The sequence below is a fragment of the Emydura macquarii genome, unplaced genomic scaffold (assembly GCF_026122565.2).
Source record: "Emydura macquarii macquarii isolate MOO-44397 ecotype Brisbane River unplaced genomic scaffold, CSIRO-AGI_Emac_v2 contig_3019, whole genome shotgun sequence".
In the NCBI taxonomy this organism is placed as follows: Eukaryota; Metazoa; Chordata; order Testudines; family Chelidae; genus Emydura; species Emydura macquarii.
This window is the reverse complement of record NW_027133156.1, coordinates 3,810,276-3,830,967: the sequence shown is the minus strand read 5'-3', so window position 1 is coordinate 3,830,967 and position 20,692 is coordinate 3,810,276. Positions and strand designations below refer to the sequence as shown.

Below are 20,692 nucleotides of genomic sequence, written 5' to 3'. Positions count from 1 at the left end.
CACTTGATGCACGATGTAATCCATGAGGAGGTGTGCTGGGTGGAGAGAGGTGAGCCTTTCATCCGGTCTGCCACTGCGACGAAGAGCTGCGTTGATTTCCGGAATGGCTTTGTCCTTTCAATGTAGTAGGCCAGGGCTCATCTCACGTCCAGCGAATGCCATCTCTTCTCCTCCTCCGAACCGTGTGGTTTGGGAAAAAACACGGGGAGAAAAATACCTTGGTTGCAATGAAATTGGGAAACCACCTTGGGCAGGAAGGCTGGATGCGACCTCAACTGCACCTTATCCTTGTAGAATACTGTATAAGGGAGCTCCAAGGTCAAGCCCCTATTCTCGGAGACCCTTCTAGCTGAAGTAATGACCAGCAGGAAGGCTACCTTCCATGAAAGGATGAGCAGAGGGCATGAAGCCTTTTCGATTGCCCGACCCTTTGGGGGGCCCCTGCTGGGAGGCTTAGGACGAGCTAGGGGGCTGATTACGCCTTTTAAACCCCCTATTTCTGTCCCTATCCCTGTAGGGCTGGAAGGGCCTAGGCGGGAGCCTTGGTTGCTGCTGCACCAGGGACCATGACTGCCGCCTGGGGCGTGTACAGGGAGTCTTTAAGACCGTGCAGTTTTGCATCGGTCCAGTCTGAAAACAGGCCCGACCCATCAAAGGGGAGGACCTGAATGGACTGCTGCACCTCCTGTGACAGCCCTGAGGACTGCAGCCATGAGCATCGCCTCATAGCGATGGCAGAGGCCATTGCCCTACTCGCCGAGTCTGCAGCATCGCTGGAGCTGCCCTAGCTACTGTGATCTCTTCATCCAGGACAGTGGCGAAGTCCATGGCCTGGTCTTGGGGCAGGGCCTTAGTGAACCATCTGAGGGAGTCCCACAAGTTAAAATTGTACCTGCCCAGCAGGGCCTGGTGGTTGGTAATCCTGAACTGCAGGGCTGCCGTTGAATAAACCTTCCTCCCAAACAAGTCCAGTTTCTTATTGTCCTTGTGTCTGGGAGTGGACCCCGGATGGCCTTGTCTGTCCTGCTGGTTGGCCATGTCTACTACTAGTGTTCCCGGGGCCGGGTGGGTGAACAGAAACTCGAACCCCTCGGCCGGGATATAGTAGTTTTTCTCAGCCCCCTTCGATGTATGGGCGACCGAGGCGAGGGTTTGCCACAGGGCATTGGCAATTTTAAGGCCTGTCATGGATGGGTAGAGCCACCCTTGCTGGGGCCTCCATCCCCAGCACATTGAAGAGGGTATCCTCGTCCTCCACTAGCTCTTTGACCTCCAACCGTAAGTTAGAGGCCACTCTCTTAAGCAGCTCCTGGTGCGCCCTGAAATCTCTCAGCAGCACCATGTGGTCCCTGGAGGTTGCCTCATCCGGGGAGGAGGAGGAGGACTGCCAAGCTGCGATCTTTGGCTGTTCCCCCCCTGACGACCGGGGGCACCCGTGGAGGGTCCCTCCCCTGAGTCCGATTCCTCGTCCGAGGAATGGTTCTTATGGGCTTTGTCCAGTGCAGGAGGCGCAGACTGGACCCCCGATGATGGAATAGATTGTGGTCCCGGTCCCATCTGGATGCCCCATGGGCCCCAATAGGGCCATTGCTGCTGCCAGTGACCTTGTGGCCAACCAGGGGCTGGCTGCAGCACCAGCTGAGATGTCTTGTGGGGACGTCGGCTGGTTCTACCAGTGTCCCCCCCCCGCTGCTCTTTCAGGACCCCGAGTCACTGGAACGGTGGTGCTGAACCTGCCTCTGGCCCTTGGTGCTGCTCTGTGCCAGGGACCGTTCTCTCAACGCCTCCGACGTGGAGGATGACGAGGACCACTTCTGCGATCGGTGCCGGCGAGGGGAGGTGCGCTCCGAAGAGCTTGATGTCGTCGAGCGCTGTCTCTGCACCAACGACTTTCAGTGCCATTTGCCCTTAGGGGAACAGGAATGGTGCTGCCGGGAGCTTCGTGGTGCTGAACCCCTCCATTGACCTGCGCTACCTTGAGGGCAACCGGGTTCTGCGCCACGTCAGTGCAGACAAACTCTTTGGTGCCGTGCTCCGTGATAGCGACCGGGTCCTGCGCCGCCTAGTTGCGGGCGACCTCCTCGGTACCGGGGATTGGGAACTAGAACCGTCCCCGTGTCGCACGGCAGGCCTCAAGTGGTGCCACCTTTTTTTCGCTGCCTCCGGTGTCAGGAACTGACTTCAGTGCTGAGAGGAGAACCGGCTTGATGAGATGGACTTGGAGCAACTGTTAGGGGAATATCCTTGCTCTACCCTCAATGGCCATCTGTCAGGAGACCTTTCCACCCTTGCCGGGGGTCTTCACCACCTTTTGGGGGACCCAACATGGGTCTCCCCAGGACACCAGCCCCTTCTCCCTCGGTGGAAGGGGGGGGGGCGGAGGTGGCGTAGGCAAGGCCAGCAGGGCTCTTGCCGCCTGAAAAGCCTCCAGTGTCGATGGCGTCGGCAGGGGCACTCCCCCACTCCCAGGAGTTGGGGAAGGCTCCCTGCTCGGGGATCCAGGCACTGGAGGGGACTCAACGGGCTGTGGCTGGTGCATCTCCGCACTCAATCCTGACCTTACCGGCGGCACAGGGGAGTGTCCGCACTCCGTGCACCGCTTTTTCTTTTTCGGCGCCGGGGATGCCTCTTGGCGCCTGGTTGATGTCGGTGCTGGAGGTGCGCTCTGCACCGAAGTCACGCTTGGTGCTGAGGTGGATCAGGTCAGTTTGGAGGCCGGGCAGAGCACTGCCTCCATAAGAATGGCTTTTAACCGAATATCTCGGTCCTTTTGAGTCCTCGGTTTAAAAGCCCTGCAAATTTTACACTTTTCTTTTCTGTGCTCTTCCCCCAAGCACCTAAGGCAGTGGTCGTGGGGGTCGCTGAGCGGGAAAGCCTTCCTGCAGGAGGCACACAGCTTAGAGCCAGGTGTCCCGGGCATGGCCCGGCCACCCTAAGCCCCTCCGAGCTTCTAATCTATCTAAACTAACACTACTTAACAACTACTTAACTAAGGTATAAACGAACAAAGAACAAAGTTCAAACAATGGGGAATGGTAGTTGCGAAGAGCAAGGCTAGTTCCAGCAACCGTCACAGGCGGAAAGAAGGAACTCAGGAGGCATAGGGCTGGCAGCGCCACATATACCACAGCATGTGCGCAGGGCTCCAGGGGGTGCCGGAGCTGGCCCTACGGGATCTGCTAAGGGGAAAAAAGTTCCAGGCACTGTGCATGGTGGCGTGCACTCACCTATAGTGGAATGGACGTGAGCAATCACTCAAAGAAGAACCTACTTTATTAGACAGGAAGGGTAACTATTCATAGGTGTAGGCCCTAGTTTGCATTTGATGATTGTTTTGTATTGTAATGATTTGATTACGCCTTATGATTGAGAATGTAACAACCCAACTGTGAAATTAATATAAAATGATACAGCTGTAGCATCCTGGGTCTGCAGACAGACATAGCTCTAGTGCTTCCGCTGTAGCTCTGGGGAAGAGGCTGGAGAAGTGATGAAACAAAAAACAAACAAAAAAAACCCTCTTCCCCCTTTCCTCTTCTATTCACAGCAGCCTAAAGGTTAGAGAAGCAGGACAGTACTGAAGACCTATTCCATCTTCAGATAAACCGGAAGGATGTAGGAGAATAGTAGAGACACAGGATGCTGTGGGAGAAGTAAAGGGCAGAAAAACACTCTCTCCCACCCACCCATTCTATGAATGGCAGCCAGAATGCTCTAGGAAAGGGGAGGGAAAAACCTAATATCCTTGTACCTTCTAGCTTGAGAAGGGCTTGAGCTTCAAATTTATGAGATACTTTCTAGCCAGAGACTAATATTAAAAACATGGCATCCCTAAGCAGCATCAGGAATAAGTAGCCTATGGACATCCCAGCACCCTTCTGAGCAGCTAGAGATGGTGGGGCTAGAGCCCTGTACTTCATAGGTAGGAACCTCTCCCACTTCCATCTTTCTCATCCTCCAGCAAGTAGGTATCAGGCACATTTTTTAAACCTTGCCTAAATTCTTCACAAACTGGTATATACACAAGCATCCACCACTGAAATAAGGCCACATCTGGGGACGAAACCAGCAATTAACAGTGCACAAAAAGATTACAGAACACTTTAGAAAAGGGAAAAAAATTATGGGGCAGACTCTGCCACATCCAGCTTTTGCACATGGGTGCAGAAAGGTGGAAGGTCATCAGAGAGCCAGCTACAGATCCCCTGGGTTCTGCCTTAGCTACAGCTTGCTTGAATTCACACCACAGACAGACGAGAAGAGCTAGTGCATTGTGCCCCAAGCACACTTCCTTCCCACCCTGAAATGCCCCAGCAAATACAGCTCTGTGCCTGGGAGTACTGGGAAGGAAACAGGATCCAACCATACTGGCTTTAATCCAGCAGGGGACTTGAAGGTGGTTTTGGTTCTGTATGTACCTTCTCAGTACTGTGAAGGAAGAGGAACAGGGCAAACTGAAACACCACAGAATTTAGGTAGACAGGAGATAATTAACACAAACGGCAATTTAGCCAAAGCCACAACTCTTGAGGTTGACATCCTGAGTCAAATTCTACATTGATTTGCAGTCCATACAACGCACCCATATTAGAAGTGCTATGAGATCTTTATTGGCCAATCTTTAAGTCTCAGAAGCAGGCTCCTCCAGCAGCAAAGACATCACCCCTCCCCCCATAGTAAGCTAGGACATTAGCTCAGTATTGACTCAGACTATCAGAAAAATTATTCTGAAGTGGAATATGCCTGAAAATGTAACTAAATGGCCATATCACAAATACGTGAGCTATAATATACCAAGCTGGCTGGTCCTCTCTATCAAGTCATATTTACCATCACCAAAATTCATGTCCCAAAAGAAATCAGTAGTTACTGTAGCAGTTTGTAACATGTTGCAAGTTGCTGCATAGTGTGTACAATGCTGCTAAAAAAATTAAGCATGTAGCCTGCCCTTCAGGTCAGTGATATGCAAACCACAAATAGCTGTAACCTTCTCCCATTTTTTGGATAAGCTAATTGTATTCTGTTGTGTTCTAATGCACAGGGTATTACAAAACAGTGAACAGCAAACTGTACTTGTTGGGCTTACTCCAGACGTCTGAATTTTCAGATGTGGTGCCAAATTAATTTTCATATACATTTTTTGGTTCATTTCTGTTGAGCGGTACTTCTTACCTCCTTGAATATCATACCGCTGCTCAGAAGTAAGTGGGTATCATTTCTCTTTAAATAATGTGAAACATATGGAATGTGGATTATACTAGCACTTCACAAAAAATTCTCCTCTCCCCCCTCAACTACAGTCATTCAAATATTGTCCCAAATGAGGTCCTTGCATAGGCAAAAACGTGAAATTCCCTTTGCGCAGGTCATAGGCTATGTGAGAACTGCAGGAATGGGTCCTATATAATGCTCACTTTTCCAGTAGTTTTGACAGTAGCAGAAACAGTATGTGTGCGGATGTTTTAGGGGCTCACCATTTCCTAAGCGCCTCTCAAGATCGAGCCCTAGAATATAAGCTTTCTAAAGCTAAGATTGTTATTTTGTGTATTACACAACACTGAGCATACTGTCAACACTAAAGGAATAATGGCAAGGCATGTGGCAAGCTGAGAGTCAGACATAAGAAGCTCATATTACTACTGCCCATTCCTCCAACTTTATTTCACCCAGCTGTTATGTCTTGCCTTCACAGCTAGGACTGTAAACTCTTTGGGGCAGAGACATTTATTATAGGTCTGTGCAGTACCTAGCACAATATAGACCCAAGCTGGTTTACACCTTTAGGTGCTACGACAATGTAAATTTATAATGAGAATAATTCAATGTACAGTACTTCCAAAATAAGGATATTTACATATGGATTCACATTAGAAGATTTGGTTCTGCAGATAGAACACAAAGGAAAACTAGTGCCCAAGTGCAGTATTTAATCTTTGATTTTTTCTGATAAGCACTATCAGTTACTACTATTTGCAGAGTACTTGTTTACATGACACAATATTCTCTGCCAACATATTGGGAGTGAAATTTGTCCAAATTAAAATTAAAAGATACATGTTATTTCTTAGAGTACTGCAAATAGTTACTCATAGGGGATTTATTGATGGACAAAAAGGATGACTTTTTCAACCAGTATAGCTCAAATGAGTTAGCATGCTATGATTGAAAAGTCCTGCTAGGATGCCGGCTACATCTGAAGATGTATTAGATGTCCATATTGTAGCCTAGCATCCTCCCTTGTCTACAACACAGGCAACTAATACATCTTCCGGCATGTTAGCCTGCATCTTAACAGGGTTTTCAATTATGTTAAATTAACTCTACTGAGCTACCATGATTGAAAAAAAAAACCACATCCTTTTCGCCCATCAAGTCAGGGTCTTATGTGCAATGCTTACTACCATGAGCACTGAGCCCTTAGGAAGGACCGTAAAAGCTTTGGGTTACGGAAGCATGTACCAGCTTGCTTCTGCTTGATCTGTTACAAAGCTTGACAGTAACAGATAGCCACTTGCATTAGAGTCAACGTTCAGATAAGTTTCTTTCAATATCTGTCACAAAAAACAGTGACCGTACCAGGGTGTCAGCTGTATTATCAGTCACTGTATAGTTGATCATACTTAATAACACCCTCAAGTGCAGAGAATCCTAACAAGTATCACAGACTGAAACTACGAAAGAGCCACAGAGTCACCCAGATCATTTTAACTTCAAGCTGGTAACAACATTCATTCAGAAAGCGGCTGCCTTCCACCCTCTCTCCCTCACCAACATATTAACTTGCCTCAATATGGAGCCAGAGTTTGTTTTCAAACTCTTAACAAGATCACTGAAAGAAAAGAGGAGAAATCCTATACATGTGCCTCTGGACTGCTTCCAGAGTTGCGTATTCTCTCAGCAATTGCCCTGGAAGCAGGCCAAAAATGGGCAATGAACACAGTGCTATACTCAAGTACAAGTCATCATTTAATTCCTTTGTCAACATCACCATGGTTAGAAATTAAGAAGCCTATTTAATAAACAATTTACTTGAATTCAAATTACCAAACACTGATTCCCCCTCACCCCACCCTTTCCCCTGCTTTCCCTTTGGCTGGGCACTTTCTCTCCTTGACTGAAAGGCCAAGAAAATTAGTATTATATTAATGACCTATCCATGATTCACATCATCAAGTGAGAGTTAACTAGGATGCTTTAAAAAAAAAATCAGCATCGCTAGGGAAAACCTTTGAGAGTGTCGTAACGTGCTTTGATGGGAGCAAAATGATTTTAATATTTTTAACAGACTCTAGACACAACTGATTTGCGTGGGCAGTTTTTCACATTATAACTCTTAATGAGATCACCCTACACACTGTAGAAACTCTCAGCCCTTTCCCCCCACAATGCTGAAAGAGATTTGTGCAGTACTGGAAAGGTCCCAGACAACTCGACACACTCCAGCTATGTACCAAATCTTCCATTGTAAACTTCTGCCGAAGGCAATTATGTGAGTTTCCTGAGGACTAAAGATTCAGGATGAGACTTTTTTCTTTCTTCCTTTCAATATGAGCCAAATCCTGCAGTCCTTTACCAACACTTAACAGGCAAGACTCCCATTAAACTCATTGACTGCAGGGTTTACGCTTAGACAAACCCAAAAGTAAGTCAGTATATTTCACGCCCTTGATTCTTGAATGCCTTTAATGGTTTTACTTTTTGGTGTTTTCTCGTTTTCACATTTAATTTTTATATAATTTTTCCTGCAGCACTACAAACAAACAAATATACTTCTATCATATGTTACAAGAAAAGCTGGTGTATCAGTTTCTGTGTAAAATATATTTGAAACCATTACTCACGAGACAAAGTACCAACTATCCTAGAACCTCACTGTAAACAAAACAGCTCGATTTTGTCACACTTATGCTTAGAATTGCCTTCTTACCCAAGTAGCCCTATTTAAGTCAGTGGGGACACTACTTTCAGAGTAAGCATGTGAATACAGATGACAGAATCAAGACCTAAAAAGATTGGTTTTATAAAGCAAACTACTTTGAGATTTTTATTAACTAGCCAGGTCAAAAATGTTAATCCTCTGTGCTACCCTAAGCTGTAACTGCTTTCCAGTAACCTAACACTACCAAATGAACTAGATGCTGAATAGACAAAATAAAAAGCTCTCTATGGTCTCTGATTTGCTGATCATTTTACTAGTCCCAATGTAATCCATAAAGAACCCCAAAGTTTTATTTTTAAGATTCTAGCTGAATTAAGTTTATGGAGAAAAATATTGACTGAGAAATTCTGCCACTCAATATTTTGATATATTCTGTTAGAAAGAAAGATTAAAAATAAGCAAATCTACTGCATTTGCACAAGAGTGAAAATGAAATGCAGATTCAAAACTCTGTAGCTCAGTTTTCATTTAGAGTATGTGCTATACATTAATAAATATGCTTCAGCACAAATTCCATATATCATGAGTTTTATTTTCCTCATAATTTTCTGTCACAAAACGTATGGAACAGCAGCAGATAGTTTACATAATGCTCAGATGCAAGAACGTTAGTAAGGTCTTCTCTGCAAGACACGATCTGCTCAGTAACATTACAAAGAACTATAGGGAATGTCATCCTTATTTCTGTGTGAAGTGTAATTTCTGCAACTGTATTTAATTGCATACAATTCATTCACAAAGTTTTAACTGTGCTATGAATTGCCTGTTAAGTTTATATTTGAAAACACAATATATAACTGTTGACTTCCATCCCTGAAAGAGCTGATTGATTTAAGTTAGCCAGTGTGAAGTGTATAGATTCAGATGCTCAAAATAGTTGTATGGGACTAAGAACATATTTTGATACAAAGACAGTAGAAATGTGACTGTAGAACCCAACTGCTATTGTAGAAGATTATTAGAAGTGTTGGTTTACTCACGTTCACAAGTGTCTCCTTTTTGCTGGTACCCAGCTTTGCAGATACACTTTCCAATAGGCACTAACCATTCTCCTTCTGCACTACAGTGCATCCTAGGAGAGTTCTCAGCCTCCTCTTCTGCGCTGCTGACACAAGTTCCTCGTACCTCAACTAAAGAGGAAAACTCTGAGCCAGTCACTGTATCTGGAAAAATAGCTAAATTCTCAATAATAGACCAGCATTTCTTGTAGTAGACTTTGACAGAAACCAAAGCAATGCAGGCACCTACATCTTGAAATGCAAGATAAAATCCTTTCTTGGACAAAGGTCCAATCTCTCTCACCTCTGTGTTAAGTTTCATTTTTCTCTCCCCAAGGTCACCCTGGGTAAAGCTTTCATCTGCTGCAATGGTGTCTATTTTTACATACTGATTTTCTCGGATATTCCTGCCAGTGTCGTAGTCTGTTTCATAATAATACAAGTTAAAAGTTTCTTTACATGTCCCCAGTACTCCAGGAAGACTGTTACAATCCCTCAAAGTGAATTTCAGTTCTACAAAAATCCTTTGTGCATTGCCTTTTGCAATCCAGTTAGTCCGAAGCCAGTTGTTTTGATTAGGTTCCATGACCTGGCATACCTGGTATGTTCGTATAGGAGTGTAATTTTCATCCAGTCCACTAATTTCTTCCCACTAAAACAACAACAAACAGTTATTAATACAAGACAGCATTTTACCGCGTGTACATATGTAAAAATACTCTAATACAGATCTGATCTTTCGTCTTTTTAAACAATGAAGCCTCATAAAAACAGTGGAGTATTATTAAAATGCTAATGTTTTGTGTCTTCGAAACAAAGAAAAACACAGATATAAATGGTGCTCTAGTTTGTGTTCCATGTATTTTAGCATGTAAATATCTTTCAAAATATACTATTCATATTACCATATTTTACAGTTAATTACAAGTTCTAGAAAGCACTGCACCACATACTCAAATACTGATTATAATTTGGGCTCAAAATCCTATATTCTCTTACATTAATGGGAATGTTAGGTAAGCAAGGAATGAAGAAGGTGGTCAATGACATGCTGCTAGAAACAAATCTACAACCAACAGAGAAGTCTTAGAAACTGAGAACCCTTAATCTTACAGCCCTTGCACACCTAAACCTCAGTGACACGTTTTGGCACACAAGCAATGCAACCTGACTCTTTATGAATAACTAGTATTCTGCATTGTGAAATTATTATTTTTACGCTTTAATTTATTACCATTATTATCATCACATTTTGCAGGGAAAACAACAAACTTAAAATGAAGAAAAAAGAAATCCTGAAAAAGACAGGTACAGCTGTTTTATCGTATTATGCATTTATGGCCATGTTCAGCTCCCATTTACGATCTACAGTCCCGATCCTATAAACCCTACTGATATGAATAGGCCCATTGATCAATGGTAAAACGATTTTACCTCAATCCTCAATGGGATTTCATTTGAAATCAATGAGGTTACACACTTGAGTAAGGGCTAATCATGTGAATAGGAATCTACAAGTTCAGGGCCTGTTTTCTTTCTTTTTTCATTTCTCAGTCACCATGGTATCTAGCCACTAAAATGGTAAATGCAGAATAATTCCATCACCTTTACAAAGTTGGAAACAAATCCCAGATCTATTGAAGTCAACGTCAGAACTCCTACTGACATCTATTGGACTAGGGTTAGACCCTTATTCCAGATTTACACAGATATAAATAACTAAGAGCAGAATCTGGCCTTTGCACCTTTTATAAATGTATTGCAGTGCTCAATACATAGCAGAAATTACCAACTTAAATAAAAGGGGAATCTTTTACAGAATTAAATAAGTTAAATGTTGTCCAATAACAGATCCAACCAGAGCTCAGTCCCTCAAAGCACTCAGCTCTGTTTCAACAAAACACGTAACCACATGCTCAACATCAGTGGGGCTACTCATGTGCTTAACATTAAGCATGTGCTTTACTGGATTGGCTAGAGCAGTGTTTCTCAAACCTCTTTGATACCAAGGGCCAGCTTGCTGCCTTCCTAAATTGTGTCAGGGAGATCTCAGGGACGGGAGCCGGTGGTTGAGAAATATTAGGCTAGAGCACACAGCACCTGCCAGGATCAAACACCTACAGAATGTGCCTGTTAATGGTCAACAGGCAGGAAACCTAAACACTAACATACATTGGTTTCCCAGACCAAAAGTCATGCAGCATGCAATATTTCACAAGCCTACTTGACAGCAAATGAGATCATTTCAATGTTGGTCTACTACTCCAAGAAAAGTAAACGTTGATGAACTGATGCTGGAAGTTATTACCACAAGATATATTATGGTTGTAAGTGTTGAAATGCACAGAACTTGTAAATATCCAAATGCATTTCAAACTATTTCAGTTAGATACTTACTGTAAAATATTATGAAATCCTTCTATAGTTAACCAAAACGATTACATATTAAAACCTAATACTCTTTTAGAAAGGAAGAAAGCTTATCTTCATTATACATTTAATAAATTTTAACTATCAAGATTTTTTTTTCTCCTACATGGACTAGTATTGAAAATGTTAGCAAAAAAACAAAAAACGAACAAACAGGGCCATGGATCAGGGCTTTTGGCATTACTGCACTACAAAAATCAGTTCACAAAAAGGGCTCAGAGCCTAAGGTCACTATAAGAGTTTCACTCTATCTGAAATTTCAATCTGCTGCTCTCAGTCTCAGTTTCGTTTGGAAATTTTTTTTAAAATCTATGTAAGCAGTTTTCCCATCAGAATCCAGATCCTGCCCTCAGATATTCCAAAGTTACAACACTGTAACACCTTTGAAGCCAATTGAGTCACCCACCCTAGCATATCCAAAGAGCAGAATACAGACCACTGAAATCTGCATTCATCTGCATTCCTTTCTTCCCTCTCTCCTACCCCAAAATAATCATAAAAATATAAAACTCTGCATTGGGCAGGGTAACAAAAACCAGAAGAAGAGCCAGAGATTCCATGCTTGTTAAGATCCTACCATACCAATCTAATTAAAATTGGAGGTGCTCAGATATTACAGTCAGGAATAGCAATACCAAATTGTAAAATAAGACAGATTACTCCTTTGCCTGGGGAAAAAAAATCTAGTAGATATCATCTCTTATGCTAACATCCATCCTCTAGCCTTCTTTCTAAAACCACAGAGAAGATCACAAGAAGAGTTTACATGCATTTCTTTTTTTGGTTTATATGAGAAATTTCAGTAGTCATAGCTGTACTACTCAAACAGTCCTCTGAAACGGTTCAAACTTCCTCCCCATGGTAGGCACAAGATACTTTCGAGCATAATTGTATTTGTCTACCGTATTTGAAACTACTACTTAGAAAATCGTCTTGGAATGATTTGAACACTATATTTTACTTTTCTGACACTTAACGTTCTTTATTGCTCTTTATCCCATTGTTATATGAGTGAAATATATGAAGTTCTCTTCCACTAATATATATTGCATACCTACACCATATTACATTAATTTGTTAGTTATTTAAAATGTGTTTGATGCCACTCAGAGCCAGAGAGCACATTTGTCACTGAAATTTGTCATTTAACTAGCATGATGGATGATGCATTGGTTTCTCTCAATTAAGAGACAGTGCTTTCTTGTGTTTGTGCATGTTTTCATGATATTTTTGCTGGATAATTAAATGCAGCTGAATATAACAAAATAGTACTATATTTTTAATTTCAAACATTAATAAATTGTACATTTTTGTTAATTTGTAGGAAACTACTTTTTAGCCTTCCTCACTGACTCCCATTTGGGTGTTATTTTGGATTCTCGATGTTCCTTTGAATCCATATTTCTAACCTTTCAAAGTCACCTTTTTACCATTTGTAGAATATTAGTCAACTATGGTTCCACCTTTCATCCTCAAATGTGTTGGCAAAGTTCATATTTTTATTACCTCCAGGCTAGACTACTGCAATTCTCTTCTAACTAATCTTTCAGACACCTCTATTAAAAGGCTTCAATCAATGCACAATGCTAATGCCAAAGTTATTATTCATCTTAAGCGTTCAGCTCACATTACGTACTTTCTCAAGTCTTCAGCCTCATTTCCAGTTTGTGCTTGTATTGATTTTACGATCTTGCTTTTAAACTAAGACACTTTCAGATTTTCATTCTTCTTATTTAAAGGATTTGTTACACTTTTATATCCCCACTCGCACACGTCACGCTTTTCTGGCTCCAGATTTCTTAATGCGCTGAAGATTAAGGACCTGATCCCACAAGCCCTTATTCACGTGAGTAGCCCCAACAAATTCAGTGAGATGGCTTCCAAGAGTAAGAACAACTCAGATGACTTCAGGTTTGTAGGATTGAGTTCTAATGTAAATACTCTCCTCTCTTGAAATATTCTTCCTCAAGAGATGAGGGGTGTGTTTTTTCACAATTTCTAATTAAGAGCTGAAGACACAGCTATGTGATAACTTTTTAATAGACTATAAACATGACAATTACCATGGGATGTGCTATGCTTATCATTCGTGCAATGATGTATTTGTATGTTGCTATGTTTTCATAGAGCATCTTGGGATGCATTTGTTCAAAAAGGCATTGCAGCATATAAATGACAGCTAGGCCCAAGCCACAAAATTTGGATCTAGAGACAGATTTGAAGCACCTCAATGTTTGGGGATGTTCAGATTGGGGTTTTCGTTTACACGCATCTCTACTACAGATGTTTATATTTCTGAACACTTCATACTGCACTATTCAATTACAACAAATATATTGTATATAAATTTCTTATCACTATTTGGAAAATATCAAGCAATATGTTCTCAGGCAGTTTCCATATACAAATATATCTGCAGCCTACAATGCTTCTAAAAAGAGAAAGAGAGAAGAAAAAAAGATATTGTCACAAGTGTCACAAGTACATGAAGCCTTCTTGTACACCACAAAGGATTACTCTACAGAGCATAAATCTAATAAAGGGGTTTAGGTGAGTTACAGAAGAGACTCTTCCTTGTAATTAGCTTGCTTTTGTACATTGTAACCTGAGGTATTCTTCTTTTCACAATAGAAACTTAAGAGCTGTAAACACTTGCCACAATTACTGAGGGAAATTTGGGGAATACCAGCTTGTTTAAAACATGTTTAGAACTTTGTCTAGGTGAGACACCTAGCAGTGTTGGTGGTTTTTATTTTTGGTTTTTTTTGAGTACTTACCCCATTGGGAGGAAAGGAAATCCACTCCAACTCTGTCTGTTGTGCTTTAGAGTCCAGCAATATTACTGCAAGAGAAAAAGTATCCATTATGTGTTAAAGAAGGAACTTAGGAATTTAAAAAACTAAATAAAAAACTTTGTGATGAAATTCAGCATGAAGAATTTACATAAAGTCTTCTTTTTATCATTTAATTATTTAATAAAGGAATAATGTATGTATGTAAAGGAATGTATGTTCACTATATGCATGTTTGTTACTAGAAAATTTTTCATATATATTTAAGGTCTGACATTCTCTTTTTTTTATGAAGCAGAAATATTTATATCTTAATTTTTTAATGCATCTTGGTCTATGCCTGTCTAGATATTTAGACTTACCATCTTAGTATCTCATTGTCATAAAAATTCTAACGTTTAATCACAAATATCTGTTTCCCTCATTCATTGTTACAAAGGATATTTACCATGGATTTCTCACTAAAATTAGGATTTAAAAAAAAAAAAGGAATTCAGCAATATTTCAACATTTGATGAGATTGATTTGGACACTGTTGGACACTACATCCTGCTTGGATCCCCACTATGAAGTCAATGGTATTTTGCAAGGCTAGATAGTCCCTTGATATTTATTAGACTATTAATTTTAAAAGTCAATATATGACAAATAAGGGTCCACAAAATAAGGCTTTGTACTTATGTAGCATTTTCAAATTACTCAGTGCACATATTAGAATTAATTATTGTGCAACGTGTTATTAAATAAATATTTTCATATGTGTATGCATATTCAATGGAACTTCTACGAGAAGTTCTAATACACAGGGCTGTTAATTAGATGTTACTTGGTGATAAAAGTGTTTAATGCAGACTTCTCAATCTTAGTCCAATAAACAAATCATTAAATCAAAATATATATAATGTCCACTTTATTACATATGGAGGAAATCATATTGATATTTTATCGACTATGAGTATGAGATTATATTTAACTATAGTCATAAACCTCAAAAATATTATTTCATATGTTTTTACAAAATTTCTAAATAGCACTTATGTTAGTTAACCTTGACATTTTTAAACAACTAAATGAAATAACTTGTTAAATTGCATTTTAAAAAATAATCTTGTAAACTGGAAAGAGATAAATTCTGATGTTATAACTGTCTATATATGCTACATTTTGGAACAAAAAAGTCATATTCACTGTTTAACAAATAATTACTCCTTTTTTTAACAAAAGAGAAGCACATTTCAATTTCAAATAACCACATTATATGTTATTTTAATTAGAAAAAAAAATTACATCTCTACCAATACTAATGTAAAAGGTTGCACATGTATTTTAACGTTTGTTTTAATTCTTAAACTTGATTTCAGTATAATTAACTCTTTATTAGGTAGAGCAATACCTTGGTTTAGAGCCTATGTCTTAATTTATAATAAAACTTTTTAAAACAAAGGATCATACCACTTTTTTTTTTTTTTTACATAAAGGTTCATGCTGAAAGAGTAATGGCTAAAACACATTGAAGATAAAACTGTAACGTCCATTTCTGTAGTCAACTTAAATTTGAGCTAGTCAATTAAATCTGCTATTCTCTTTGCATAAATTAATTTCTTAATTAATTAATCAATCTCGCTATCTAAAGGGCTTTCACTAGTAATACTACCTAAAGAAGAGTTGATGGTGTGGGTTGACTTGCTAATCAAGGACAATGCTGATAAGCTAAAAGTTTAGGGACGGTGCAAGTTTAACCCTTTCATTACCATGCCCATGCAATCAATAGTCGTTGGTCACACCATTTTGAAACCTGGCAGTAATTCCTCATAAAAAAGCAGTATGCAAAGACAGTGCCACACAAATGACCTTTACATAATCATATGTTATACTCCTCACTGCACTAAAAGTTATTGGGAAATAGCTTTCCAAGTCAGACGTTTGTACAATACCTTGAATATGTAAAATGCTATATGAAATGCTAATTTCGTAGGGCTGGCTCAGTTTTCAAAGCTTATGTGGGTGACAGCCTTTTTTTATTACACAGACGCAGTCTAGATCCCACATGTCCTGTTTCTGAGATAAAGACACTTTCCCCAAGAGGTGGGAAACACTCTCCACCTACTTCACAAGGCAGCCCTGAAGTTCTTCTATGCAGCGCTCAAAGGGAGCAGGAGCTGAGCTTCGGAACCTGGCGTTGCAGAAACTGACTAGAAGCGCTTCCCGGTTTTAAAGAGAGTAAAGTCTGTCTGGTTCACTGCGCTACAGCGGACCCCAGGCAACGCTGGAAGAGAGACTGAAAAGTTGCCGGGGGAGTCAATGGGAGGTTTTAATCTGCCCTTTTCGGCCTGGATCATTCAGCCCCATGCGCTCCCCGAACTTGGGACTCCCCGGGGGCCCTACACCCACCCAGAGGGACGCGCTGTTTGCAGACAGCCCCGACCCACGTGTGTTCTTCGGAGAGCTAACTCTGAGATCTCCCCCTGAACCACCGCCGGGCCCCTCACTTCGGGACTGGGATTCAAACGCCGCCAGTCCGCGCTGCCGGCGCATCTCGGTGCCCAGCTCACGAGTGCAATCGCCCCCAAGTCAATGACAAAAGCTCCCCCGGCTGGATCTCACCCCACGTATTCTTGGGCTGAAGCAGCCTCAGCCTACGGGAGGCAGGAGGGAGCTGGGTCAAGCATGATGTTTAACCCGTGTATAATCTCCGAGCCACGCCGCTGCGATTTCAATCAATGCCTTTCAGGGCTGGAAGGGAGCCGAACTCATTGCCCCGTGTAAACCACCGCGCACCCTAACACCGGCACCGAGTTCGACTTCACTCCAAACTCCGGATCGGGCTCCTTTAAAACCAACCCGATCCCTTTTTTCTAAACTTTTTCAGACCCAGCCTGGCCGGGTAACCTCTGCTCCTCCAAACGCCCATCTCCCTAGATCCCCCCATCTCCTTCTCTCCCCCGCGGGGCTCCTGTTTACCCAGCTCCTGCGGGGAAAACTTTGGGACTGTCTGGGCTCTGCCCATCGCCCCTGTGCCTTGTTAGTTTCTGACGGAGAAGGTGGGGTGTCTGCACAAGGAAGGCTGGATTCTCTCACCACCAATTCAGAGACCCCGGAGGTGAGAGGCAGGGGAAACGACAATTACTCCGCGCAGGAGTTTTCCGGGCCTGCAGGAGGTTAACAGCTACAGGATCTGAAATCCCTGCCTGCTGCTCCCCCACCCCTCCTCCTGCCAGCTCAGCCTAGACACAGTCCACGAACTGCCCTAGCTGCAGAAACACAAACTCAGGGTGTAGGTGGGACTCTGTCCTGGAGAGCGGACTCCCTGTCACAGCCCCAGGCGCTCTCTCCATGCAGCCTGCCCTGCTCAAAGCCGGCAGCTTCTAAGCCCAGCTCTCCCCTCTTGTGTCTGCACTTCGCTCCCGCTCATCACCCCATTCAGCCTCTCTCGCCCTTCCAGGAGTTAGTTTATTATTCCATTTTTAAGTCTCGTCAGCTAAACTTTCGCGATGCAGCCCACTAAGGAGGCCCTTTGAAGTCCCCCCCTGCCCCCCGCCCGCCTTTCTATTAGGGACAAAGAACATCTTAATTGAGAAAGAGTTATATTTAAAGCTCCAGCTACAGGCTCAGAAAGGTGCTTTACCTAGTGCCAAAGAAAAATACTGACATATTTGGGAGAAAAAGAGAAAAAACAAACCCAAACCCCAAACCCTCTCTTCCCAATGCTGGAAACTGATATCACACTATCCGAATCAAAAGATCTGAGTGTTAGATCCCCCGCCCCCACGAAAAGAAATTCCCAAACTGACTTTCTGAATGTATAGGTTAATCTCTGGCAGAAAACCGCCTGTTCTCTCTTACAATTAGAAATACTACGCGCTTGTTTGCTTATTTTATGTACAAATATTTATGAATGTTGGATTGATGGGATTTATGAAGCCCTTTTTATGATACCCAGATGGAGCAAAAATCTCTAGCTATATACATGTAGTCAGAGATGCCTACAGATAGCTAGATAATGTACAATGTATAAAGACACACACACATATAATACGGGTACGTGACCTCCTTTAGATCCGTAGGATACATTTAACTGTACCCCCAACAGGATCGAGGCCACATTTTTCCGCTCAGTGTCAGTCCCCGGGGCTCCGGAGACCTGCAGGCCCGCATCAGCAGGAAACGGAGAAGTGGACTTTATTAGCTCGCTGATTATTACCTGGGGGAGTAACAGAAAAGTCCCCCAACCCCTTTGGGAAGCGTCCAGAGTCTTGAAACTCCGCTGCAGCCCTGGCTGTAGTACTCGGATTGCGTGCCCCTTATAATCCACAGTAGCTTCCACCCGGGGAGAAGGGGGATTCTTCTCCTCACCTTACTAGCACTACTAATACTACTACCGATGCAATAGACAGTATCCCCTGCATTGACCCCCGCCCCCAACATATCAGCTCGTCCATCAAGCCATGTCTTTGCAGCAAGTGCCATGCCTTACAAAGCCAATTCCTTACACGAAATGCAGTTTGTTCCGATCGCACGCGCGCACACACGCAATGCCCGTGGTGGATGCCTCTCCCCCACCGCAACAAGAAGCTGTGTAACAAGGGGGGGCTTGATGCAGTTTGTAACAGACCCGACCTCCATTAAAACATTGCAATGTGTGTGCGAGGGGGGGGAACCCAAATAAGCCCCAAACTTTGTTTTCGGCATCACCCTTACCTTCTTTTGCAGCCTGTGCCTCCCCCGTGTGTGCAAAGCGAAACAGCCAGATGGAGCATAACATAATCCAAGAAGGGAGCCTAGTTTGCAAAACCATGATGCAAGAGCAGGATCTTTGTATATTTACTGGACGGCGGCGGCGGCGGCTGCTGCTGCCGCCGCTTGGTGGGTATTAGCGGGCTTGTTCTGCTATGTGTGTGATTTTGCCTTTGCATGGAGCTCGAGCTCTCTCTCTCTCTCCCCCAGCTGCCTTCTCTTGCCTATTCGTTTCCGCACCGTATTTGCTGCCTGCGAGTCTCCGACTGCAGCCCGGCCGCTAGCGCCACACTCCAATAATATCAATGGGGGGGGCGAAGGGGCGGGACCGGAGCCAGGAGAGTGGCCCGTCCCTCAAAGTGACTGGCAGGCGCAGCCGGCCTAAGAGGAGCCGCAAGCTCAACCTGGGAGGCTGAGCTGGAGAACGAATCGCCCCGGCAGCGGAGGCGGGGCCGGCGGCGCTGTCCAATGAGCGGGGAAAGGTGTCAGGTTGCTGCTGGCGCCGAAGTCCCCGCAGGTTGAGCGTGTAGCCGGGCAGGGATGGGAGTGTGGAGTGGGCACATGGGAGGACGGGGAGCAGCGCTCCAGGCAGGCTCTTACTGCCGGGGATTGCAATAAACCAAAAGACAACAGTAGTGGGGTTAAAAAACCCCACGATCTCTCAGGACAGCGTAAAGGAGAGTGGATGCACAATCACCGATCTGTTAGGAGACGCTGATTCTCGTCGTTCCTCTAAATCAAGTGATTCACTCTCAGGGTACTGACTCTTAGACCCTCCCTTGCCTGCTAACTTTAATGATCGTTCCCGGGTCATTCTTCCCTTCACTCACCACCACCTCCAAATTAGTTCCCCACGACCGCTCGGAGCGGGTGAGGAACGCAGTGTGTTTTAGTGATCACAGGGAAACCGCCTGTTTGCAAGAGTTTTACACACGAGCTGACCAAGGAAACGGGAAAAGAAAGGAAACCCCCAGACAGCGTGATCATTTTAAAAACCCTTTCGATCGCAGCGTCCGTGCCAGGATGAGCATCGCCAAAGATGAAGCGAAGGTTTGTTGAGAAAAATCCGTACAAGTCGAAACCACTCATCAGAATATTCCGGCTTGATGGTTTTTCTTATTGCTCTGTCCTCCGCAAGAATCTTTCACAATATTTTCCTATCTCTCTGATGCCACCCGTAACACAAAGCAAATAAACCCTTTGCTACTGAAATTTAGCACTTTTGTCAGTTTTGTGTTTCATTTCTTAAAACAAGTCTGTTTAAAAAAAATTAAAAATTACTCTAGACGTAACACTGACATTTCATTTCCCTACTCTCCCAAAACTATGAAGAGACCAGTTATAATGACAAAATAAATCTGGTTGTTATTAGACGTTTTTCCCCTATCGAGTGTAATCCAAAACGAGGGGTAATCAGATAACAATGAGATAATAAGAAAAAGAAAGAAAGACAGAGAGAAACTAGCCAAATCTCTCTTTGTAAAAGTTCACCCCCACTGAGTCAAAGAATACTTTTCCAGCAGAGGATACACCTTCCTCCCCTTTAACATATATTATCTATATCTTTCTTTTTAATTGGTGAAGCAAACAAAAGTTCCTGTTCCAGAAATGAAGCTTTAAAATGAGAAAAACGGAGAGGTAGGTGGAAATGGAGTGGGGAATAGAAGTGCTATAATGATGATGCTATGGTGGATGGCCTTTGTCTGAATGGAATACACAACCTAATTTTATCAACAATTGCCAGTTGTGCTGTGAAGGAATGTGAAGTCTTTACTCTTCAGATGAGTTTACAGCAGGAC

The 20,692-nt window shown here is 42.9% G+C and overlaps 1 protein-coding gene across 4 annotated transcripts in view; it reads right to left on the bottom strand.

Annotated features, from left to right (window-relative positions):
- The window catches only part of EPHA7 (EPH receptor A7), a 163,226-nt gene extending 144,143 nt beyond the window's left edge, over window positions 1–19,083 (bottom strand). For all 4 annotated transcript variants that reach the window (XM_067530031.1, XM_067530033.1, XM_067530032.1 and 1 more), the window contains exons 1-3: window positions 18,858–19,083; window positions 14,145–14,209; window positions 8,920–9,589 (exon numbers count right to left, since the gene is read on the bottom strand). In XM_067530031.1, the coding sequence (XP_067386132.1) occupies window positions 8,920–9,589; window positions 14,145–14,209; window positions 18,858–18,954 (832 nt within the window). In that variant the 5' untranslated portion in view covers window positions 18,955–19,083. The remainder of the gene's footprint in view (window positions 1–8,919; window positions 9,590–14,144; window positions 14,210–18,857) is intronic.
- Between the last annotated feature and the right edge of the window lie 1,609 nt (window positions 19,084–20,692).